The sequence below is a fragment of the Furipterus horrens genome, unplaced genomic scaffold (assembly GCF_987537825.1).
Source record: "Furipterus horrens unplaced genomic scaffold, mFurHor1.1.pri manual_scaffold_9, whole genome shotgun sequence".
NCBI lineage: Eukaryota > Metazoa > Chordata > Mammalia > Chiroptera > Furipteridae > Furipterus > Furipterus horrens.
The window spans coordinates 101563815-101586387 of record NW_028327179.1 but is presented as its reverse complement, the minus strand read 5'-3'; the positions used below and the strand labels follow the sequence as shown (position 1 = coordinate 101586387).

Sequence of the window (22573 nt, the reverse complement as noted above, 5' to 3'; positions counted from 1 at the left end):
GAGTTCTCTCGGGGGTTTAAAGTGCTTCATGAGAAAGTGTGAGTCGAGCTACCCAAAACTGAAAAGGCTTAGCAGCCCCACGGGCGTCAAGGAGAATGTGGGGCGTGGTGGCATTGACCCTGGTGGCCATTGCAATTCCTTCCCTTTCAGAGGAGTCCTCGCGTCCCCACTGATGACTGCCCTGTGCGCTCAGCTCTCTGCTCGGGCGGCTACGTGCGTCTCCGTGTCGGGCACAGGTGCCTGATCCTGGATCCATGAGCTCCCGCCACCTGAGGTACAACGTGCAAAGCTCCTGCTGTTACAGAAATTATTCACGCCCCTCGACACCCCTTCCTCCCCAAGATGCTGCAGAAATCCCATCGCATGGTAGAGCCAGCCCCTGCTTGATCTTTAACCTGTTCCACTGCTCTCTTTCCCTGGGCACGCCCCCAGAGACCCAGCGTCTTGTCAAAATACTCCAACTTCCTGCCTCGTCTCTGTCCTCACTCGTAAGGCGGGTGGTCCGGGGAATGCCAAGTCCTGCTGTGGACACTGAGGGATGGCGGGAAAGCTCCTGAGCGAGTCGGCCCTTCCTGGACACGTGTCCTCTGCTCTCGAGCAGAAGGTCACGATCAGCCTCACGTTCAGTCACTCCACTTGGCACAAGACCCACCTGGCCCTGCCAGCTTCTTGTACGTCCTTGCCGTGAAGTCAAGCCCCTTGCTGTGACGACTTTCACAGAGATGTTTCCAGAGGCCCCTGAATAACCGGGGGCAGACTGAAATATTCAGTAAAAAGCAAAGGTTTTTTTAGCTCCTGGGATAGAAGACACTGCCTGGGACCTACAGTCTCATGGAACAATCTAGGCCAGGGCTGAAACAGAGGAGGCAGAGCTGTCCGTTTCAAAGCACGAAAGGAACTTCAAGTCCTTGGGATGCAGGATTGGAATCTCAACTCCTTTCCTCCTAGAATAACTGGCCTTCCCCAAAACTTACTACCTTTAAGGGACTTGTGGATGGAGGGTGATTTCCTCTTGGACCTGCAGCCTCTTCAAGCGTCTCTCCGTTCTCCACGCCACCCCCAGCCCCAAACCGCTTTCCCGCATTCAGTTGTGACCAACTCCCATTTGTCCAGCGTGTGCCCAAGAACGTGCCTTCCACCCGGTGTGTCCTTCACAGAATTGCTTTCCAGCGGCGAGTTACTAGGAAAACATCGGAGGATAAAAACGTGACTAAAGATGAGGCTCCACCCGAGTCAAGAACACACCTCACGTTTCAGAGGTGAATGGTAAGAATGTCAGCTGTGGGTCTAATGATGTTTCCAAACGCCCATTTCAGGTGCATCATCTCCAATGCCCAGAAAGAGCGGAGTCATTTCTCTTCTTTTGCTCTTTTCAATCATTTTCTCTGGACCCCACGGGGACACTCCAATTCCGGCAGCCTGTCCGCGCGTCTCAGGGTCACCAGGGCGAAAAGATGCTGTCAGTCACGCGCTGCGAGGAGGACGTTTGAAGGAAACAATCCCCGAGAATTTCCTTCCTGGCTTGTTCTCAAAGCCACACACCGGTGCGCTCGGACGCCTTCCGTGGCCCGTCACACGCCTGTCCTCTACGTGGCCGGCCACTTGGCACAGGTACTAGGTGTCCACATTAGGGGACCCATTTTCTGGTCTGCTGCTCCGCCAGGACTCGCTGCAGGCTCCTTCCTCGCGTTGCTTCAGGACACAGCAGTTTCCTCTTCGTGCTCAGCCGTGTGGAGGGGGCGAGACAAAAATCAATAAACGTCCTGACCTGGGAGCCGCCTTTCGAATTTGCAGAGCATGTTTCAGTGTCCTGACGAGACCCTCACGCTCTCGCTCTGTGGCTGGGCCCGCCAGGTGCCTCTGTGATGTCACAATTGGTAAGATTTCATTTAAAAACATTTTTATGGCTGAGTCAGATTCACTGCCCCTTCCTTAACCACTCACCCACTGACGGGCACCCGGGCCGCTCCCACGCCTCGGTGATGGTAAATAATGCTGCCGTGAACGCAGGGGAGCAGGGATCTTTTCAAACCGGTGTGCTGGGTTTCTTTGGATAGATACCCAGAGATGGAATGGCTGAGTCCTAAGGCGGTTTCATTTCTGTTTTTTTAAAGCCCCTAGATTCTTGAGGCCACCATCTTTGCACACATGACCTCCTTACAGGACACAGCACAGGCACTTTCCTGAGCTTTGAAGTGGCCGTCACAGCCAGGGGTGGGCAGGAGCCCCGCGTCCACCTGCAGACGATGGGCGCGCCTCTCAACAGTGGGCCGGCGGCTGGTGCGTGTGCTGAGGGCACGGGCCACGGGGAGAAAACCCGGTGACAAGGGGCTGCTGGGAAGGCCACTGCCTGTCAAGGTCAAAGACATCAAATTAAGAGCCCTTTGGGGTGGAACCTGATGTTTCAGAAAAAATTTTGAAAGCACATATCGAAACTGCTGTTCAAACCCTGTGGTAGCTGGATGTGCAGAAAGTTGTGTTAACTTGTGACAGCCTGGGAGGGTCCCCAGAAGCCCTGCAAGCGGACGTGTCACAGAGACACTCTCCCCGTCTCCGAGCCGCGCCAGGCCCGTGGAGGAGCTAGAAAGAGCTAACAGACAGCCTCCCAGGGGCCGAGAAGAAGCAGATGCAAACAGCGGGTGCTTTAAAAAAATCCAGGTCCAGAGTTGACCCTGCCTGAGGGAAAATAACAGAATAAACCGGAACCTCCTGCCAGAGGGGAGGAAGGTGGGGGACGGGGGAGGAAGCGGGGGGGCTGAGCGGCACAGACTGGCAGGTACAGGACAGTCACAGGGATGTGCAGTCTGGCCGGGCCGGGAGCCAGCACCGTTGTAAGGACCACGGGCGGGGCCAAGTGGGTCCTGGAGGTATGGGGGGCATCGCTTTGCAAGCCATGTAATTTCCAATCGCTATGCTGTACCCCTGAAACTAACCTAGAACTGCATGTCACCTGTCCCTGGAGAATAAATGCATTTTAAAAACTCTTGAAAAAGGGTAGTAGGGGGGGTGGGTTTGGTTCTAAAAATAGATTTTTGGGGTTTGTCTGTGAATGGCTCTGCATGTCTCCTCGTCTCAGGAGGTTTCCACATTACAACACGAGTTGTCCGTGTGTGGGGATGTACATGTGGGGGGGTCCCCACGATGGAACGGGGCAGTGCTGCCTGGTGCCCAGGCAGAGGAGGGTGTGGGGCTGAGTGCCGTGTGCACAGGTGTCAGGGGGCTGCCCCGCGGAGAAGTCTTCAGCGGTGGTGCCAGGAAAGGGACAGACCCTGCAGAGTGAGCGCAGCCTTCCAGTGGCCGTGGGCGCAGAGAGGCGCATGCAGCCTTTGCCTCCTTAAGGTTGCGTCCGGGGTCTGCCATCCGATGGGCGCCTCAGCCGCAGGGAAATTCTGTTCTGCACCAAAGGGCTCTAGATACGTCTGCTGCCGACAGTCCCAGCAGGGATTGCAGAATCGCAGCCTATTTTGCCTCAGAGATGAATTTTCCAGCAGGGTTAGAAGGGAGGGGTGCTTTCAGGCACCCCAAGATGGTGCTGAGTCCGATCCGTCGGTGCTGACGGTGCAGGCGCCATGTGCCGGCGGCTCTCCAGTGAGCACGCACGGGGGCCCCGCCCTCCTTGGAGTGGATGGCCGCCTCCTGCCCCCCTTCCCTCTGAGCCGCCCAGCCGGGCTCCGCCAGGTGTGGCCCGCAGAGAATGTCCCACCCCTTCCCCCGCTCTCCTCACAGCCCCCAGGGCCGTGTATCGTCTGATCATGACTTAGACTTCAACTCTTCCCGTAACAGGAAAATCACAGACGGGCAGGAGGAAACCAGTGGAAGAGGCTGAGCGATGCACGTGGGCCGTCCGTCAGCCTGTTTGATCGAAGGGAGGAGGGGGTGGGGGAGAGAAGGACCAGAGGCCATGGGGATGCGCAGGGTGGAAAGGGGCCGCGGACGCAGCGACCACAGGAAAAGGAGCGGGAGGGGCAATGAGGCTGCAGAGGTGCCTGGGCGCGCAAGGTGGACGGAGGGACGGAAGAGAGGGTGTCTGCAGCTGCAGGGGACCGGAGAGGCCACCTGGAAAGGCCCTGCAGCCTGGACGCGGGCAGGCCCGGGAATCCACAGCACAGGACAGCACTCAGCCGCACAGAGGAGTACTGTTGTCCTGTGCGGCGACTTGGACGGATCGCAAGGGAATTTTTCTAAGTGGAAAACGCCACACATACCCTGTGACTCTCTTTACATGACACCCTTGAAATGGCCACAGGATAGGGGAGTGACAATAGACTAATGGCGGCCAGGAGCTGGCAGGGGGAGAGCGGGGAGGTGGCGGTGCCACTGTGCCAATGGCACACGGATCCACCCCTTTGCTGAGAAGGCACAGGCCTAAGACACGCACGTGCCCATGGCGGTCCTAAAGGCAATGTGTTCGTGTGTGACATCACGCTGTAGCTTTACAGGCATCCCTGTCCGATGAAACTGGACGACGTATATAAGGGTTTCTCTGTGTGATTTCTTACAACCACACGAGAATCTACACTGATCTCAGTACAAAAAGTTTAATTAAAAAACGCAATAGCGCCCTGACTGGGTGGCTCAGTAGGTGGGAGCGTCATCCCATACATCAGAAGGTTGTCGGTTTGATTCCCCGTCAGGGCGCATGCCTGGGTTACAGGTTCGATCCCTGGTTGGCGTGTGTGTGGGAGGCGATGGTTTGATGTCTGTCTGTCTGTCTCTCTCTCCCAAATCAATAATACTTATCCTCAGGTGAGGGTTTAAAAATTTCTACTAAAAAGTACTATCATATGCAGAGTGAAACGCTGGCGGTCTAAGCAGAAGCAAGGGCGCCTTCTCTCGGTGAGGACGGGCTGCTGCGTGGTAGTTAAAGTGAGCTTCTTTGGGGTGTTCGTGAAAGATAAGGAAGCCAAAAATGTCCAGAACCAAGAGACAGCATCTCTCACGGATGACCCCAGAGGTCCAGGTGGTAATTTGTGTGTGGGGGGGGCGGTGGTGGGGCTGCTACAGACATTTACTGAGCCTGTATTTTGTGTAAAGGGCGCCTCTCAGCGTCGGATGTCAAAACGAGACTCCCTCTGCCCCTCCGCCAGCTCACGTGGCCGTGAGCAAAGAGATGGGTGCATGGAAAAGCGCCTCCCATCAGGAAGACCGGGCCTTACGCAGCCGGGGGAAGCGGGGCTGTGCACTGGGACACTGACAAGGCACCCGTGAGCCAGAAGTCAGGGGGTGACAAAGCATGTCGGCCACCACAGCTACCCGCGCAGTTAACTGCAAGCAGCGACGCAGAACGTGCTGATGGGCACAAAGTCACCTCCAGCAAGCCACCAGGTGCGTTAACGGGCAGCTAGCAGGGGAGGGGAAGTACCTTTAGAGCCAGAGTTTGAAGGAACCGAAGGAAAGACGGTTCAGCATCCATTTCTCAAGAGGCGAGAGGCTGGGAACTGAGAATTGCTGTCCAATAAGAAAAAGCCCAGCGTCTGTGGCTGCTGGGATTTGCGCTAAGACAGGACATGTCAGATGGTGGGAAAGAGTGAACAGCACCGTGGGCTCTGGGGCAAAAAGAACCTGATAGGACCGACCTGAGAACAGGAAATAAAAGCGCACACACACATACATAATATTAAAAAAAAAGAATAGATTTTACTTGGGTTTCAATATGAAACGTGTTGTAATGCAAATGCACAATCTTAACTTCAAAGGTCAAATGTTGGCCGGAGAAGCAGTGTGTCACGGCAGACCTGACAGAAGAGATTTTCAGTGGCACACAGACACCTGCTACGAGAAATGGCAAACTCGCTGCCAACGGCGGCTGCTCCCAGCATCAGCGGCCCCCTCAGCGGCCCAGCTTCTGCCCCACCCCTCGCCCCTGACGCTGCCCGCCCTCCGCGTCCCACACACCACAGGGTGTGCTACCGCCTCAGGTCCCCATTCATTCCGTCTGTGTGCTGAAATGCCTGCCCATCTATGTCCAGACCGGAGGAAGCCCCCTGTTTTGTCAAGATTCAATTTCGAGTCTCCGCAGGGTGAGGCCCTCGGGTGTCACACGAACCCACAGCACCTTTGGTGGCCTCTAAACTGCAGCGGCCAATGTTGGTGCCACTGCTCCCACGCCCGGATCTGCGGGTTTACACTTGTTATAGAAATCTCTTCAGTTGGACCATGCGCCCTAAAAGTAGGGACAGGACCTTCTCTCTCCCAGGGGGCGGAGATGCCCATTTTGTCCCCTAGGGCGTACTGGGCGTGCGCAGCACCGCCTGCAACGTGGCAGCCGCTCGGTGAACGCCTGCTGAGCAGAGAAGGCAGGAGCGTGAGGCGCCTGGGGTCTCGCCCGGCTGCGCCTGGTGTTGGGGACATCAGGAGAGGCGATTTTGTTTCTGAAGGCGGGCGGGAAAAGCAGTAATCATTCCCGAAACATGCCGGAGGAGAAACCCACCAACTGATCTATTAAAAGCAGACTGATTCCAGAAAAGCAACACGTAACGTACAGCATACACGGAGGTAACAAAAGCGGGCCGCGGAGGTGGAGGAGGACGGCCTTGGGGCGGCGGAGGCGGGAGGTGAGGCCGGCAGGGGCGGGGCGCGGGTGTCCAGGGGACAGGGACGTGCTGGGACGGATGGCGGACAGAATGCCATGTGGCACGCTAATCGTGTGTAAGTGTGCATGCATGTGCGAGCATGAGTGTCAGCGAGAGCATGTTGCACATGTGTGCACACGTGTGCACATGTGGTGTGCGCACGTGAACACACACGTGTACACGCAGGTATGCACACATGTATGCGCCGCGCGATTGTACATGCCCATGTTGTTTGTAGGCATGTGCACGCGAACTGTGTACATATGTGTGCATGTGTGAGCGCATGCATCTGCATGCGTGGGAGTGCATAAGTGCATGTGAGTGTGTGCATGTGTGAGTGTCCATGTGCATGTGCATCTATGAATGTGCCTCTCTATGTGTGTATGTGCATGAGCGGATGGGTGCATATGTGCATGTGCAAGCACACCATGTACATGTGCATGCATGAGTACATGTTTGCACATCTGTATACATGCTGTGCATGTGCATGCGTGCAATCTGCCAGTGCATGCCTGCATGCACATATATGTGTGGTCATGCCAGTGCACGCATGCATGTTCGGTAGTGTGTATGCATGTGGCGGGGAATGTGTGAGAGTACATGTTCATGTGTGTGTGCATGTGTGTGATTATGTGTGTTTATGCGCACGTATACATTTGAGTATAAGCGCATGTGTTCCATGCAAGCCCACACATGCACCTGTGCGTGTACGGGTGCACATACATGCAAGACACGTGGGGCGCATGCTCACACATGTGGGTATACGTGCACAAGCACACACTTACATGGCTTTAAACAGTTTATATGTGTGCTTGAGCATGTGTGCATGTGCACACAAGGTGTTGAGTGTGTGCATATACATGCGATTGTGTGTGTACCCATGTGTGTGTGCGCACACACGTGTGTGGTGGCGGAAACACTAGAAAGGCATCTCTGCCCCTCTCCTTGAAAGCACAGGAGGCCATGTTCCACCACAAGTACCAACAGTAAACAAACACACGTGCAACACCGACACGGCACAGGATTCCGGTCAGGACCCGCGTGGCTGCAGGCCGGCGCCTTAGGGAACAGCCTTGCAGGCCCGCTCCGCAGACGTGGCGTCGCTCTCGAGGACGCTCTGTGTGCGGCGTCAGAGCACCAGCAGCAGGCCCAGTCCCGTGGGGTTCACGGACAGGGACGGTCCCTGGAGTCACGCTCGCTGGGTCCCTGCGACGCGCTGGGTGAGGCTCACAGGGGACACCCCCGCCCCCCCGTCACGTACACACAGAGGCAACGTCGTCACACTTCTGAGAGCCCCAAAGCTTGAAATAAGGGACATCTCCAGGTGCCAGAGTGAGGATGAGATTCGTGATGAGAACACTGAGCTGCAGCTTCAGCCTGGGCAGCCCAGGGGGGCACCGGGCCGGGACACAGGCTCAGGTGAAGTCTGAGCAGGGGGTGGGGGCACGGGCCCTCGCGGGGTCATGAGCTGAAACGTGGGCCCCTTGAGAAAGCCAGCACCACGCTGGATTCCGTTTCCTTCGAGAGGGACTAGACACCTCCACCCACCTGCCCCGAGCAGGGGAGCATGGTTCCCACGAAGCCAGGGCTCGGGCTGGGTGGGTGGGACGGAGGGTCCCCCTCGGAGAACTCCAGCCTGAGCCGTGGCCCTATTTGTCTACGGAATCATGTTAGTACCACCCAGTCGCCGGCGAATCTCCACAGAGCAATGAACACACACGTAGCCCCGGGAACTTAGAGCTCCTGCGGCCCCAGCAAAGCCCCACGCAAACCGCTTCCTAGGATCGCCTTGACAATGAAGACCACACGAAGCACTCTCACGTGAGACGAGATCGCCACAAAAAGTTATAAATCATAGAAAATACACCGTCTGGAAGGTGAGCAGAGAAAATGGAAAAAAAAACCAACTCTCCACTCAAAAACTTTTAAAAGAACCCAATAGTAGTTGCAGATAGTACAAAACTTATATCCACTGAAATAAAGACATTAATGGACCCATTATGGAACAAATTAAACATAATTGAAATGAAATTAATAAACTGGAATATGGATTAGAGCAAAATGTACACCATCTAGCACCGAGAGATAATGAGATAGGAACAACCACTAAAAGACACATAAAATAGAAGGCATTCTAGCAGGAAAGACAACAAAAATGTGTTTTTTCTTTTTCATACAGAGAACGTGGCATGAATTTGCTAAGACTTAAAACGTGGCTCCTCAGAGTCAAGAGGTAGAGCCAGTCGGGAGCAGGATAACTAAAAATAAATCCACACAATGGATTTGTAAGTAAATTTATATATAAATTGCATTTATATATAAATGCAAGCCGTGCGTAAAAGCATTCAGGGAAAAAGGATTTCCTGCGGGAGGAGGGTTAGAGCGTGTGCAGAATCACTACCAGCAATAACAGAGGATCAGGAGGAAAATGGATTATCGTCCCCAACGATGAAGGAGAAAACCCTCATGTTGTAGCTGAGCTGCTGTCTCTGTGAGGAGGGCGAGACCAGAAACCCAAGCGGTCTGTCCCCGTGGGTGGTCGCGGGCATGCCCGGCGGTGGAGACCGCGCCCAGAGAGGAAGGAACGAGACGCACCTGCCCACACGAGCGAAGAAGTGACGGAAGACGGAGGCCAAGCCCAACGGCTCATGCAAAGCAGCGGCCGTGGCTGTGACTTCCTGGAGGAGGTTCAGGAAGATGGGATGGCCGCGCCGGCCAGCAGGAGCGCGGCAGACGGGGCCAGGGAGGACGGAGAGACAGGAGCGGCCGAGAACACGGGCTCGACCCCAGAGAAAAAGGCGACAAAGGGAAACGGGAGCAGCCCAGAGCGGGCGTGGCACGCAGAAGAAACAAAATGAATTTTGGGAAGAGTCAACAGCTGCCGGAGATCACGGTACTAAGCTGGTGGGTGATTTAAAAGCACCCTCTTCAAGGAGAAATTCTGAGGGGCGGACCCGCCAAGTCTCCAGGGCCCCCCTCCAGCTGACCTCAGACAGAGCCCCTCCCCAGAGCAGCGGCCCCTCCGCGCGTGGTTAGCCCGGGGTCCTCGGTAATCTGCCCCTCGGCACCGTGGTGGTCTGATCCGGCAAACTGCCCTTGGCACCCTGGACCGTGCCCAGAGGCAGCTCACTGTCCACCTGGGCGCAGTCCCCTCCGCTAGGCACCTCAGCGGCTGTTGGTGATGACAGAATACCTCGGGTTTTTTTTTTATTGAATGTATTGGGGTGTCATGGGTTAATAAAATCATACAGCTTTCAGGGGTACGATTCTACAACACATCACCTGTACGTTGTATTGTGTCTTCACCACCCCAAGTCACGTCTCTTTCCACCACCATTTATCCCCCCATTACCTTCTTCCACCCCCTCTTTCCTTCTGCCAATCACCGTGCCGTTGTCTGTGGCGTGAGTTTTTATGTTTTGGCTTAATCCCTTCACCCTCCTCGCCCAGACCCCCTCCCCTCTGACAGCTGTCAGGCTGTTCTCTGTCTCTAGGAGTCCGTTTCTGTTCTGTTAGTTCAGTTTGGTCATCAGATGCCACATGTAAGTGACATCAGATGGTACGTGTCTTCCTCTGACCGGCTTCCTTCATTCAGCATAATGACGCCCAGGTCCCCCCCTGCTGTCGCAGGGTAAGATCTCCTTCTTTCTCACAATGGTGTTCTGTCGTGTGAGCACTTCCTGGCTGTTTCATCCGCTCGTCTGCTGACGGGCACCGGGGCTGCCCCCGACCCTGGCGACTGTAAGGAACGCTGCCGTGAGCGTAGGGAGGCTTCCGTGTTCCGTCCGGCCATCCTCTGATAGATAACAGTTTCGCTACAATATTAGGTTTCTTTTGCTTCCCTTTTGATGATAACCCATTTTTCTTCTAAGCCTCTATTGCTGCTGATAGGAATCCTGCCAATGATCCAACTTCTGTTCTCAGATCAATGACATGCAGCCCTACAAAAAACAAAGACCCCCTAGAGTTCCCCAAGCACCCTTGTTTGCTTAAAGAGGCACACAGACCATGCCGGGCGGTTCTCAGTGACCGCATGGCGGAGAGTCCAGGGCCCGGACAGACCCAAGGAAGCAGGCACCTGACCTGTCGGCTGACTCCTGAGGAACAAAGAAGGACCTGACCAGGCTTGACTGGAACTGCGTCCCACTGTTTCCCAGGGGCAACTGCAGCCTTTGTCTGTCGGTCACCTATTTACAATGTTGCTAATTTCACGCACTGGTGTTTTGCTCTTAGAAGCGGTGACAGTGGCAATGCACTTGGGTGGCCGGCTGGAACGCGGGGGACAGTTTGGGTGCCTGGGTCACCGTGTCCAGGATGTGAGCCAGGACTCAAGGGAGGGTGCACTGAATAACCCCAGCTGGGAAAATGTTCGCTCTGCGCCGTTCGCATCTACAAGTTCGGTGTTACGTTGTTCTTCAGTCAGTGTGCCTCCTTTTCCCTATAGAGTGGGTTTGACCTCGCGATGAAGTGCTGAGTGAGCTTGGCTTCTTGGTATAAAATTTAGGACTGAAATGCAAACACCATCGCGTGGGTCAGCAGACAGTGTTGGTCTATAGTTCGGTCTGGGTTTCCAAAGAATCTAAACAAAAACCAGTGACCAGATTGGCTGTTTCTTCTTAACTGTTGGCTAAGGGTTGAACTGCGGTGTCCCCCCTAATATATATCGGAGTCCTAACCTCTGGGACCTCACTGGGTGACTGTTTGCAGCCAAGGGCTGTACAGAGGTCATCAAGTTAAAACGATGTCACTGGGGTGCGTCCTCGTACAATAGGACAGGCGTCCTCATGAGAACGGGAACTTCAGGCCCAGAGGTCGGGAACAGGGCGATGCTCCGTGAAGACGAAGGCTGACGCCCGGAACCCGCTGTCCCTCCCAGTCGGGTGGGAGACGCCCACCAGCCTGGGGCGCCCTGTGGCAGCAGCCCCAGCAGAGAAGTGAACAGGTGGGGTCGTGACTCACAGGGCGGCGAGCCCCGAGACCGGCACCCGCTCCATTCACCCGTGTCTCCCACGCGTGTTCGCCTCCCACCAGCTGCCGTGCCGTGGACGCCCGCCCCTCTGCCTCCACATCCCGGGCTGCTCCCTCTCCACTCGGACGATTTAAGAACAGTCAGATGCTCACAAGAGCATTGCCTTCCAGCCAACGGAGCTCAAAACGTCCCAAATACTTTCTTCACATCTGCTTTTACCCCATACTTTAAATTATCCCTAAAAGAAAACAAACGGACCATGAAGATAATTTCTCGCGCTGTCAAAAATCCGAAGAGATGCATTTGATCTTCAGTAAAGCCGGATTCTATTCCTTCCCCGCGTGGCTCCAGTTTGCCTCGTGTGTCCGTGGAGACTCACAGGCTGGTGCCTCCTCTCCGGCCGCACACCCCGGATCCCCTCACACCCCGCCCTGCCGGGCCGCCTCCTGCCGCAGGACTCGGCCAGCGTCCAGCTGAGGCTTCAGGCTCACGGAAGCCTGCCTGTCCCATCTGCCCAGGCCAAGGCCATGCCCATGAGACGCATCTTGGCAGACACCGTCTGCACGCTCAGCGCGGGAAGGCGGCGTAGGTCTGGGGCACAGACTGAATAAAAGCGTAAGTGGAAATACCCTGTGGACCAGCGTGCGCTCAGCCTCTCCCTGGGGTGAGCCCTGCGTCTGAGCCTTGCGGAGGAGGGAAGAGATGCGCCAAGGTTACGGGAGCGCTCGCGGGTGGCCAGGTACCCGGTCAGACACGCGGCACGGTCACATTCCGTCGCCGCGGCAGCGCGGCCCGACACGCGCGGACCCAGTGCAGACCAGCGGCCGGGCTCAGGGGCGCCCACTGACTGCTCAGGCCAGAGACGCTGGGTGGCACCTGGGCCGGGTTATCCGACCTCCACGTCTGGCCGGCAGCAGGGGACCGGCAGTGGGGGGTGTGGCCATTTTCCTGATGCGATATTTAGATTTCTTCCCTGGCACCCTAACCTAACACACTGAAGTTTTATCGTCCATGAAACCTTCCTTCCATTGAATGAGAGGTGTTTAGTAATTGGATTGGTACTTAATACAAAAATATTTTTTATGCTTGTCTTTTTAATGAAAAGTGGAGTTAGTTTATATGAACAAGGTATCCTAGCTCCTTCTAAATACACGAATAAGGTTGTGATAAGCAAGGGTCCAAGGGGAAAATTCTAGCTTTTTTTTTTTAACAATTAGATAGAAATCGTCTGTTGTAACACCCATTTGGAAGTCCTGTGTAACCCTCATGAGAATATAAAAAACTTAAAAAAATCCTGCAGTTAAAAAAAAACATTTCCCTTTGTTTGATTAGAGGTCTCAAGTTTATGCAACTATACAACTTTTGGGGGGATACCCAGGGATAATTATCCTGACACTCAAGACAGATCCGGGTGTCTGGGCTCATCTCCTTCCTGCAGAATCACAGACCGCAGCAGCTTCCCCGGAGACCCACCTCTTTTTTCTGAAAATACCCACGTTTGAGTTTACCCAGTTAGAAGCTTTGTCCTAACCTTACCCCCAAGTTTTCCTGCAGAACCTCAAGACCTTTCAGCTCCGTTTGCTCTGCAGAAGGACAGAACGCTTTCTTGGGTGGTCATTTCCACGGTAACCGCTCAGGACTCGAAAACTATTGAGTTTCTTCTTGATTCAGGGTCCAAGGATCTATTGCTATAGCTTTTTTACACAGCACACTTTTTTTTTTGTAGTTGGCTCAATCCACTCCCAATTTCTTACATTTTCCCTGAGGTGAGACAAAACTGAACCCAGTCTTACAGCAAAAGCCGACAAGCTCTGTGCAGTGGAAAGGCTCCTATTTCCAGCCAGTGTTCCAGAGGTGAAGACATCTATCTAGCAGAATGTCCTTTCACCAAATCGTGATCAGCTGCAGTGAGGTCCCAGGGGACTCTCTCTAAGACAGGCTGGGAAGGAAGGCCGGCCTGGGAGAACGCTACCGTGCACAGCAATGCAGGGTCCCAGGTGAGAGCCCTCTGCAGGACTTGGCGGAACAAATAGAAAACGTGGTCTTGAAGGCTTCTAGGAGCAGGATGCTCAGTGCCAACCAAGGTGATCCATCCCACAGCAGGGAGGCTCCGTGATGAGAAGGTGCCCTACTGAGGTGACGTGGAGTCTGTCTTTCCCTGCTTTGCCCACTCAGGCGGCCCCTGGGTCCCCGGAGCCCCCGCAAACAAGCCTCTTGTCCCATCCCTGTCCTCGCCCTACAGAAAGCTGCTCAGTGATGTTACGCTTCTGGTAGCTTCCAAGGGCGATGAAGGAGTGGAAACACTCTCTCCTCCATGCACGCAGGCCCGTGGGCGTGAAGCGCCAAGCAGTGAATATAGGGGCTGGGGTCGGATGTGGGGGGCCCGAGGCTACACGTCTCCCTTCAGCCAATCAAGTTTGTTAACGTCCCCCAATCAGGCAGACAGGACTTACTGTTCTGAAGAACTCGGACAGAAGAGATGAAAACTGCTATGCAATGGGTATTTAAAAACAAAACCCAAACCAGAAAATGGAGAACTAAAGACAGAGAAACGACCTACATTGAGAAGAATGAACTTGAAATCTCCCACCAAGAATCCAGGTGTCAAAGACTTTCCAGAGAAGTTCTAACAACTCTAGCATTGGACTTGCAACTCCGTGCCAGACAGTCCTCCGGGTTCCTGAAGGGGATGTTGTCACTCCAGAGACTGGCCTGTCTGGGGCCCGGGACGGTGCTCCCAGACTCCGCCAAGGGCTGTTCAGACCTGGGCCCCAGGGCGGGCACCTGCCTGCCTCCCAGACGCTGTGGAAACTCGAATGAGAATGACCTCAGAGGACCGACCAAGGCAGGGCAAGTCCACGTTTCGCTGGCCAGGAAAGAAAGCTCCAGAGATGCCCATTTCTGAAGTCACTAGTCTCTTACAAGTGGAACATCGGCATCACGGATACAAATAAGCTTCACCTTCTGGCTCATTTAAAATGAAAGAGCCAAAGTTCATTTTCAAATATGAGCACCTTGCAAGAAGAAAAGGAGGCAGAAAGACTCGGGTGTTGGCTGCCACAGAAGCCCAGGATGAGATTCTTATGGAAAATTTTGGTGACATTTTATGGGAGACTCACAGAGGAAGTGCTGAAAACAGGGATTTCTGTAAGGGAAGCGGTGGCCCACCTGTTCGCTAGAAGCTGGTGATGGCCAGGGGACAGTGAGCACTGATTCTAGGCTAGGGGGGCACTGCCAGTGACTCGTCTGTCCTTGGGACATTTATGTCGGGACTCGGAAAACGCAAAACAGAAAACAAAACCGAAAGCCTCGCACAACAAGCTAAGATAAATCTCTATAAAAAATACAACTTCTCACCATTTATCCAAGAAAATCCCATAAAAAGACCCTAAAAGGAATATTGTTTTTCTGTCAGAGGAATTTGTATACCTTTCCTCTCTCCTAGGTGGCAGTGTGGCATAGAAAGAGATTATCCCAGGACCCGCTATGTCAGGATGCAAAGATTACTGAGAATGAAGATCCGAGGAAAAATACTTCATAATGTTTCGGAATAGAGCAACAATTCTTTTAAGGACAGAAAGACGTAGTACTCACGGGTTCCACGTTATAGGAGAAAAGTGCATATTCTTTATCTGGAGAAATGTCGTATCTGATGGCTCTTAATGATTCCTGAAAGAAAGAAGAACAAAGGACCTTGAAGGATCGCATACGACGTGACTCAGAATCTTGCAGGGACACTCGGCTGGCTGGCACCGTTTTCAGAATTTGTGGACGAAATCAGTACGCAGCCAACTTCCTAAGGTCCGTGAAAAATGGCTGTAACCCTTTGTTAACTGCGTAATTTTCAGCTGATACTTTTCCCATTATATCTGTATCTTTTTTTCAAACTGCAACAAAACAATACGGACAGTATCTACTGAAACAAATCAATTAGAAATAAACATAAAACAAATAATTTCTTTCCACAAGACTCTATCTGTACACACACTTTCCTTTGCTTGCTCTCATTCTTCGAAGTTCTAAGTAAGCAAATTGGTCCCCAAAAGAGAATCACATTCTACCCATCATCTGGAAACTCGCTGCTCCACCATCACAGACACTGACCCACAAGTCAGGGCAGACGGGACTATCCTCTGGTTTTCCACAGCGCACAGGTAATTTTACACATATCAATTGATCAAAAATGTTGTTTCCCTTCCACTGCCCCCCGCCCCCTTATCTGGTCTGCCAACACCATCGCACAGATCTCCACGGCCGGTCCAAAGAGCTCTCGGCTGACAGTCTAGTGCGTATCGCTCAGTAAACGACCGTACGGCCACCAGCAGACCTGGAGATGTGTAACCACAGCTGAAAATGACACCCATTCCACGTCTTACTGCAGTTTTACTTCTCATGCCACAGTGACTTTAAGGAATAGCTTGAAAGCAGCTGCTTCAGCTTGAACCAGTGACCTTTAAACCCTACATAACGTTCTGTGGTGTGTCTGTATCTTAATTTATTCACTCAGTCTGGACTACCGGGGAGTTACGGAAGATTCTCGTTATTCATCGCAGTTATGATCTACAAAGTCTCCAAAACACTGAAGTAGTGAGTACTGTTCCTAAGGGACACCCAGGGCCAGGCTCCTAGGAGCCTCCGGTCACCATCGTGTGGCGAACCAGTCCACACAGAACTTTGTCTTCTGTGTAAACACATCTCATTGACTCTATATAGCCGATTCATGACCATGAACGCATGGTGAGCAGCACTGTGACTTGTGCCTAAACGAGGCTCAGCTGACACACGTGTTTGCTCTGTCAGGCCCAGCCCAGCCTTCATCCACTTTGGAACACAAGACAACACTACGCGTTATTCATCGGGCCGTCCTGAACAGTAGAACTACATACAGAACACAGAAATGTGGACAACGCAGCACTGTGTACACCGCAGAAAGAAGACGCGCTTGCAGTACGAGAACCGAAACCAGAAAGCAGCGGACAACTCCCATTCTTTGTCACTCTGCACACGTCCGAGAAGGACTGTCCAAGTGCCACGCGTGCTCATGTGCGGTCACAGATAAATCCTAGTGCACGGGCGAAGCAGCAACCGCAGAAGCTGTCAGTCACGAGGGCGACGGTGACGTGTTTCCTGTACACCATGCCGCCATAAAGATCCTCGCCCACGTAGCTTTACTGTGTGTGTGTGTGCGCACTTCGTTTTTTATAGGATAGCTAGCTAAGCGTGGGATTGCCGATGTTTTGAGTGGCCACTGAATGCTCTATGATTTTAAAGTTCCTTAATTTATCTTTATTTTTTGTGGCTCAGTGGGTTGGGCATCATCCCGCAAAGCAAAAGGTTGCCAGTTTGACTCCCAGTCAGGGCACAGGCCTGAGTTGTGGGCCTGGGTCCCAGCTGGGGCACGCGAGAGGCCACCAAGTGATGTTTCTCTCCCTCTTTCTCCCTATCTTTCCTTCTCTCTAAAATAAATTCATAAAATACTTTTTAAAAAAGATATTTTTGATGCATATAGAATCTTAGATTGACCGTTTTATTTGTGTCCTAGGATCTGAAAGATGTCGCTCCACTGTCTGCTGGGTTGCAGTGTCTGGCGAAGAGTCTGCTGTCATTCTTATGTGTGCTCTTCTGATAACACCGCTCCCTCCTATGGCGGCAAGTCAGGGCTGTGTTTCTCAAAACTGGATTGTAATGGGCTTTGGGGTGGTTTTTGTCTGTTTTCGTGGCTGGGGTTTCAGTTCTTGTATCAAAGTTGGTAAAAAATCCAGTCATTATTTCTTCAGATGTTTGTTTTGTTTTTTCTCTCTTCTCTTTCAGGGGCTCTAACAAGAGTATACTTTATAATGTCCACCAAGTCATTGAGGCTTGATTCCCATTTCTTTTTAAGTATTTTTTTCCCTCTGTTTTTTATTTTGGATAGTTTGTATTGCTATTAAAGTTTTTTTTTTTTTTTTTTCTTATGTGGTATCTAATTTGCTGTTAATCTTGATTTAAATTTTTTATTTTATTTTTCATCTCTAGAACTTTTACTTGGGTGCTTTACAATCTTCGATTTCTTTTTTCATCGGGCTCATGATTTTGTTTATACTATTGCGCATTTGGGACATACAGTATGTATATTAGAAGTTTTAATGCATTTTTGCTAATTCCATTATTTCAGTTATGCATGGGTTTGCTTCTCTTGACTGATTTTTATCCTCATTCTGGGTCACATTTCCCTGCTTCTTTGTATATGTAGAAATTAAAAAAAAAACAACTAACATTAGATATTTTGAATTTTCTCTTGTTGAATCTTGAATTCCTTTTGTGTTCTTTGGAAGAATGTTGGACTTCATGACAGGCACTCAATTACTTGTGCATTAGTTAGATTCTTTCAAGGTTGGTTTTTAAAGATCCTTTACAGGCTGCTCGTCAACAGCCACGCTTTTAGAACTAATTGAAGTCTCCACGTAACGCCTTGTGGCTTGAAGAAACTTAAATGATCCCCGGCCATTCATGAACCCTGGAAGTTCTTCCTCACATGAGATCCCATCATTGCTCTTTGCTTGGAACTTTGTTTCTTTCTGCCTCATGGTGCTTACACTGTATGTATATACAGGCCCACAATCAACGCGTCTCAAAGGAACCCCATGCGATTTCTCAGGTGTTACCCAGTGAGCTTCCTCCCCTTGTTTATTTCGTCTTATGAACTGCAGCCATACATCTTCCTTAAAACCGGATGTCGTCTGAACTTGGCCAGACGGAGAGACTTGCGTTCTCCTCCTGGTGCTGAAGCGCGGCCATAGCCTTCACGCAGACAGCCCAGGGGACGGCTGGGCTCGTTTATCCTCCTTGTCCCAGGGATCCCAAGCACGCAGCACCTGCTTCCCGACATACGGACACTGTTTCCCCCTCACGGTGCCCTTCTTTACAGCTGCGGATGCTCGGGGGGCGGTTCTGAGCATCTGACACTCTCCGGGCTGGGCCCAAATGTCAGAAAGAGAAGGCTGGTTTGTCCTGCCTCGTCTGTGTTCCGAGGGCCCGCCCGTGCCCGGCACATGGCAGGGGCTTCAGGCCTGTGTGCTGAATGAATGACCGACCACACCCTCGGCTGTTGCAGGAGTGGCAGTCATGGTTCTGGTCTAGAGGCACTGCCAAGGGACACCAGCAAAGGGAGCCACTTCCTACATTTAGAAACCATCGTCCCCGAGGGAGGGTCAACGGTGGCTGAGGGCAGCTGGGACTGCGGGAAGGCCTCCAGGCGCCGTGAGGCTCTGTGGCTGCCCTTGCTAGGCCCAGGTCCCTGAACGGCTGGTCACCCCAGTCCCACGGCCCCTGTGGCTGTGGAAATCACGGGCTGTAGGTCCACACGGCCACCAGGCGCAAACAATGGATGCAAAACCCACCCAGACCGTTTCTAAACGTTTTCTCCAAGACTCTTGGCATGAACGATGCACTTCCTAAGCCAAGCAGACAGACATAAAATTTTAAACATGTTTCTGGTGAGATACAAATCTAAAGAGTTGGTGTCTTATTTTCAGGTCGCCGATAAACCTGTACATGACTAAAATGCAGAGGAGGAAAAGCAGAGATGCAAAGCGATAGAATGTCCCAGATTATCAAGGAAGAGAAGTAAAACGAAGAGGAGAAAGCATCCATAGAGCCATACACTGCTTTGTGAAAACCGCATCCTTGTAAAGAAGGAAAAAACTAAATGTACGAGGTTAGTAGTGATAAAACGGAAGCCACTGGGAAGGCTGAGTTACAGGAGGAGCAGCTCTATGGGGAGCCCATCAAACTGAAAATAAAGGGGCGTTTGAATGCTCCCCCTTCCTGGTCCGCAAGGAAGAGGGCAGGCAGGGGACTGGCAGGGCTGTGGGGGCCGCGGCCACAGCCTGCATCGGACCTTAATGCACTGACGGTCATCACCCTTGTGGTCACCCGGACGTGGTGCCGTGCCCAGCACTTGCTGTGACAGCCGGAGACAAACAGAAAATGCAGCTGTGTCAGCATGGGTGCGTGTGCGTGTGTGCGTGCGTGTGTGTGTGTTGTGTTGGGCTGACCTGCCTCAGTACCCCACACCCCCAATCTTTTCTGTGGGGCCACAGTCAGGGCGCAGTGGTGTCCAGGGGAGGGGTGGGAGTCCCAGGCGTGACCGCGCCCTGCCAGCTGCGGCGTCCTTCCCGGGCACGGCACGCTGGCCTCGGCCCTGTCTGGGCCCCTTACGCAGATCTCGACATGATTTTGTTTGGAATTAGACAAAGCTGAGTTTGGCCCTCAGGACTCTCGGCTCCCAGGCAGGTTCCGTGGGCACGGAAAGAGGCATTTAACCTCCACACGCTTTTCTCGTTTGTAAGATAAGAGCAACAGGGGGCTGTTTATCTTAAATGCCCTGTGGGAGCAGAGGTTTGGGGGTGCTGGGCTCACTGCAGGCCCCCGGCTTCCGGCCCCCCGTCCTTCACGCTGCCAGCACAGTGCAGCGGGCTCGTCCCCTCCGCAGCCTTGCGGCCCCCATCCTCCTCTCCCCGCCACTTCGGGCCTCGAAGGCCACCCCTCTCCCGCTAACAAGGCTCAGCACCCCAGCCACGCAGCGCCTTGCTTCACTGTCCCTGGCCCGCACACGGGACGCGCTGGAGGTCTCCCTCCTGCGTCCGCCTGTGACTTACCCCCGTTCCCCTCCTGCCTCCCTGTCACCGCCTGCACTCGGGGGTCCTCGCTCATCCTCACCGGGCCTGCAGCAGCCCCCGGGCTCCTTCCTACAACCTCGCCCCCGAATTGTGGGCTTTCAGAGATATTTCCTTAAACCACACAGACCCGTCCTCCTAGTCCCACCCCCTCTGGTTTCCTCCAGAGCAAACAGCAGGCCAGCAGGTGACGTTCCTGACCACGGTACTTTTTCCAGGGCCTTTGAGCCACAGCCTCCCAACCCCTCCCGACAGCCCGTGCCCCGTGGGACCAACCGGCTCGCCACGGTGTCCACCTGTGGCACGCCCACGCTGCAGCTCGGTCACTCTGCCGGGGGCACCGCGTCCCACCCGACTCTGGATGACAGTCACCTTCAGGCACCTCTCGGAGTCTCGTCTACGCTGGGCATCCACGCTCTTCCCTCTCCCTCACCTTGTTCTCGTCACACGTGGCCCCTTTGCTGCAGAGTTTCACTCAAACGGTGACTAATTTTAGATCGAGGCTCACAGCCAGCCGAGGGCAAAGCTGCGTTCCACCTGCCCCGCACCCACCCAGGGCCTTGCTCGGGGACGACACTCGCTGAATGTCAAATGGCAGAGTCCAGGCGGACGGACACACGGCCGGGCCTCCTGTAACCCGCAGAGAACCTCCGGCTCAGGGCCTGGGCGGGGAAGCGGCTGCTTTACACCTTGCAGGCCTTTAAATACATGGGGGCACAAGACTCCACTCCCCTCCTTACAAATGAAAAGCAGACGGGCCTGCAAAGTAAGAACTAGAATAAAGACGGGGACAAATACTTTCTTTTCTGAGGTTTTCCTAAGAGAAGTAGGAGAAGAAAAGGAAGACAGAGAAGAAGGAAAAGAGAGAAAAAAGTGACCAAAAGAAGATCGCCAGAGCCACCAGGGAAAAAGGCAATGAAAAAGGAGGCTGAGGCTGGACAGGACGATACAGAGAGAGAAGCAGATACAGGGGTGCGGGGCACGCATAACAGGTTTTTACAACATTTCTGCAAAGGAGGCGCGCTGTTTGTGCCCCCCTGTCTGGGACTGCGGGCCGGGGGCCTCAGAAGCCCCGCTGTGGTCGGTCACTGTGGGGACCACGCAGCTGATGTTTGCGCCACCGGCCCGTGCCGCCACCTGCGAGAAAATGAGGTCCTGCTGCCACCAGGTCTTCCTGTTCGTTTTTTTCTCCCCAAGAGAAGCTGGAAATCTGGATCTGAGCTGTAAAAACCCCCTCGGTGGGCCACACAAAACCCCTCGTGGGCATCATGGCTCCGGTCTGCCTTCTTGACCACGGACTGAAACAAGGCGACGCCCTTTCGTGGCCAGTTGCTGCACATCACGCGTGCCGTCGGCCCGGGCTGGGTGTGCGTGCTGGCCACGCTGCCTGCCGCTGTCCCCGACGCGGTCCCAGCGGCAGGCCTGGCGCGCGGGAGAGTCAGCGCGTGGGAACGGAGGCAGGGGCCCTGAGGTGGGAGGCTGGACTGGTTCCCGTCGCCAAAGTGGGAGGACCGTGTGGGACCCCGGTCCTGAGCCACGGATCGCTCATGAACTCTGAGAACAGAGGTGTCCGGGAAGGTGGGCTTCCTCCTCCTCCTCCCCCGGGATCCGCGGAGCACGTGACGGCAATGAAATGAAGGGCAGGGAAGGGAGGTGAAAATCCCCGGGGAAAGTCCCAGGCGCTGGGTGCAGTGGGGGAGAGACAGCCATCTCTGGTTTCCGTCGCGGCCACGTCCCGGGGCTCCTTCGCGGCACGTCGGCCCGCTGTTCCTCCCGTGAGTCTGAATGGGTCTAATAATACTTGTAATTGCAGCCTTCCCTGCGAGCAGGCAGAGTTCATTAACTCTGAGCGACTGAGATAAAAATTCAAATTCTGCAGTCTAACGATTATATAAAATCGGACAGGGACATACACCAGAGAAACAAAAACACTTTATTTAAATGTTAATTTAGTCATTTCTCTAAGTAATTAAAACAAGCAGATTAGTAATTAAAACAAGGACAGACATAAAAAGTGAGAAAAACTCACATCAGCGTAACAACAAGAGGCTTTTAAAGAAAAATTTACTAGTTTCCCCTTCTAAGTGTTCTAGAAGCTGCTTACCGCTCTGACCCACTCATCACGGGAGGAAGTCCAATCTCTTTGAAACACGGGCTGGATTTTCACAGACGTGACTGAAACGACGGAAGCAGTGGCACCGGGACAGCCGTCACGGAAACCAGCGCAGTGGCGGGCAGGACACGCGTTCACTCTGTGGCCTGTTCATTAAACCGGAGGTGTAACCGTGTATTCTTCTGCGTTCATTTCGTGTAACATCGTGAGTATATTTTCCACATTACTAGGGAGCCTTCGTAACTTATTTTAATGGCTGCAT

The 22573-nt window shown here is 53.4% G+C and overlaps 1 protein-coding gene across 1 annotated transcript in view; it reads right to left on the bottom strand.

The window, feature by feature from the left end:
* Nucleotides 1–22573, bottom strand: part of DPP6 (dipeptidyl peptidase like 6) — a 352854-nt gene that overhangs the window by 100904 nt on the left and 229377 nt on the right. The window contains exon 5 of the mRNA XM_090287723.1: nucleotides 15136–15210. Within this exon, the coding sequence (XP_090143849.1) occupies nucleotides 15136–15210 (75 nt within the window). The remainder of the gene's footprint in view (nucleotides 1–15135; nucleotides 15211–22573) is intronic.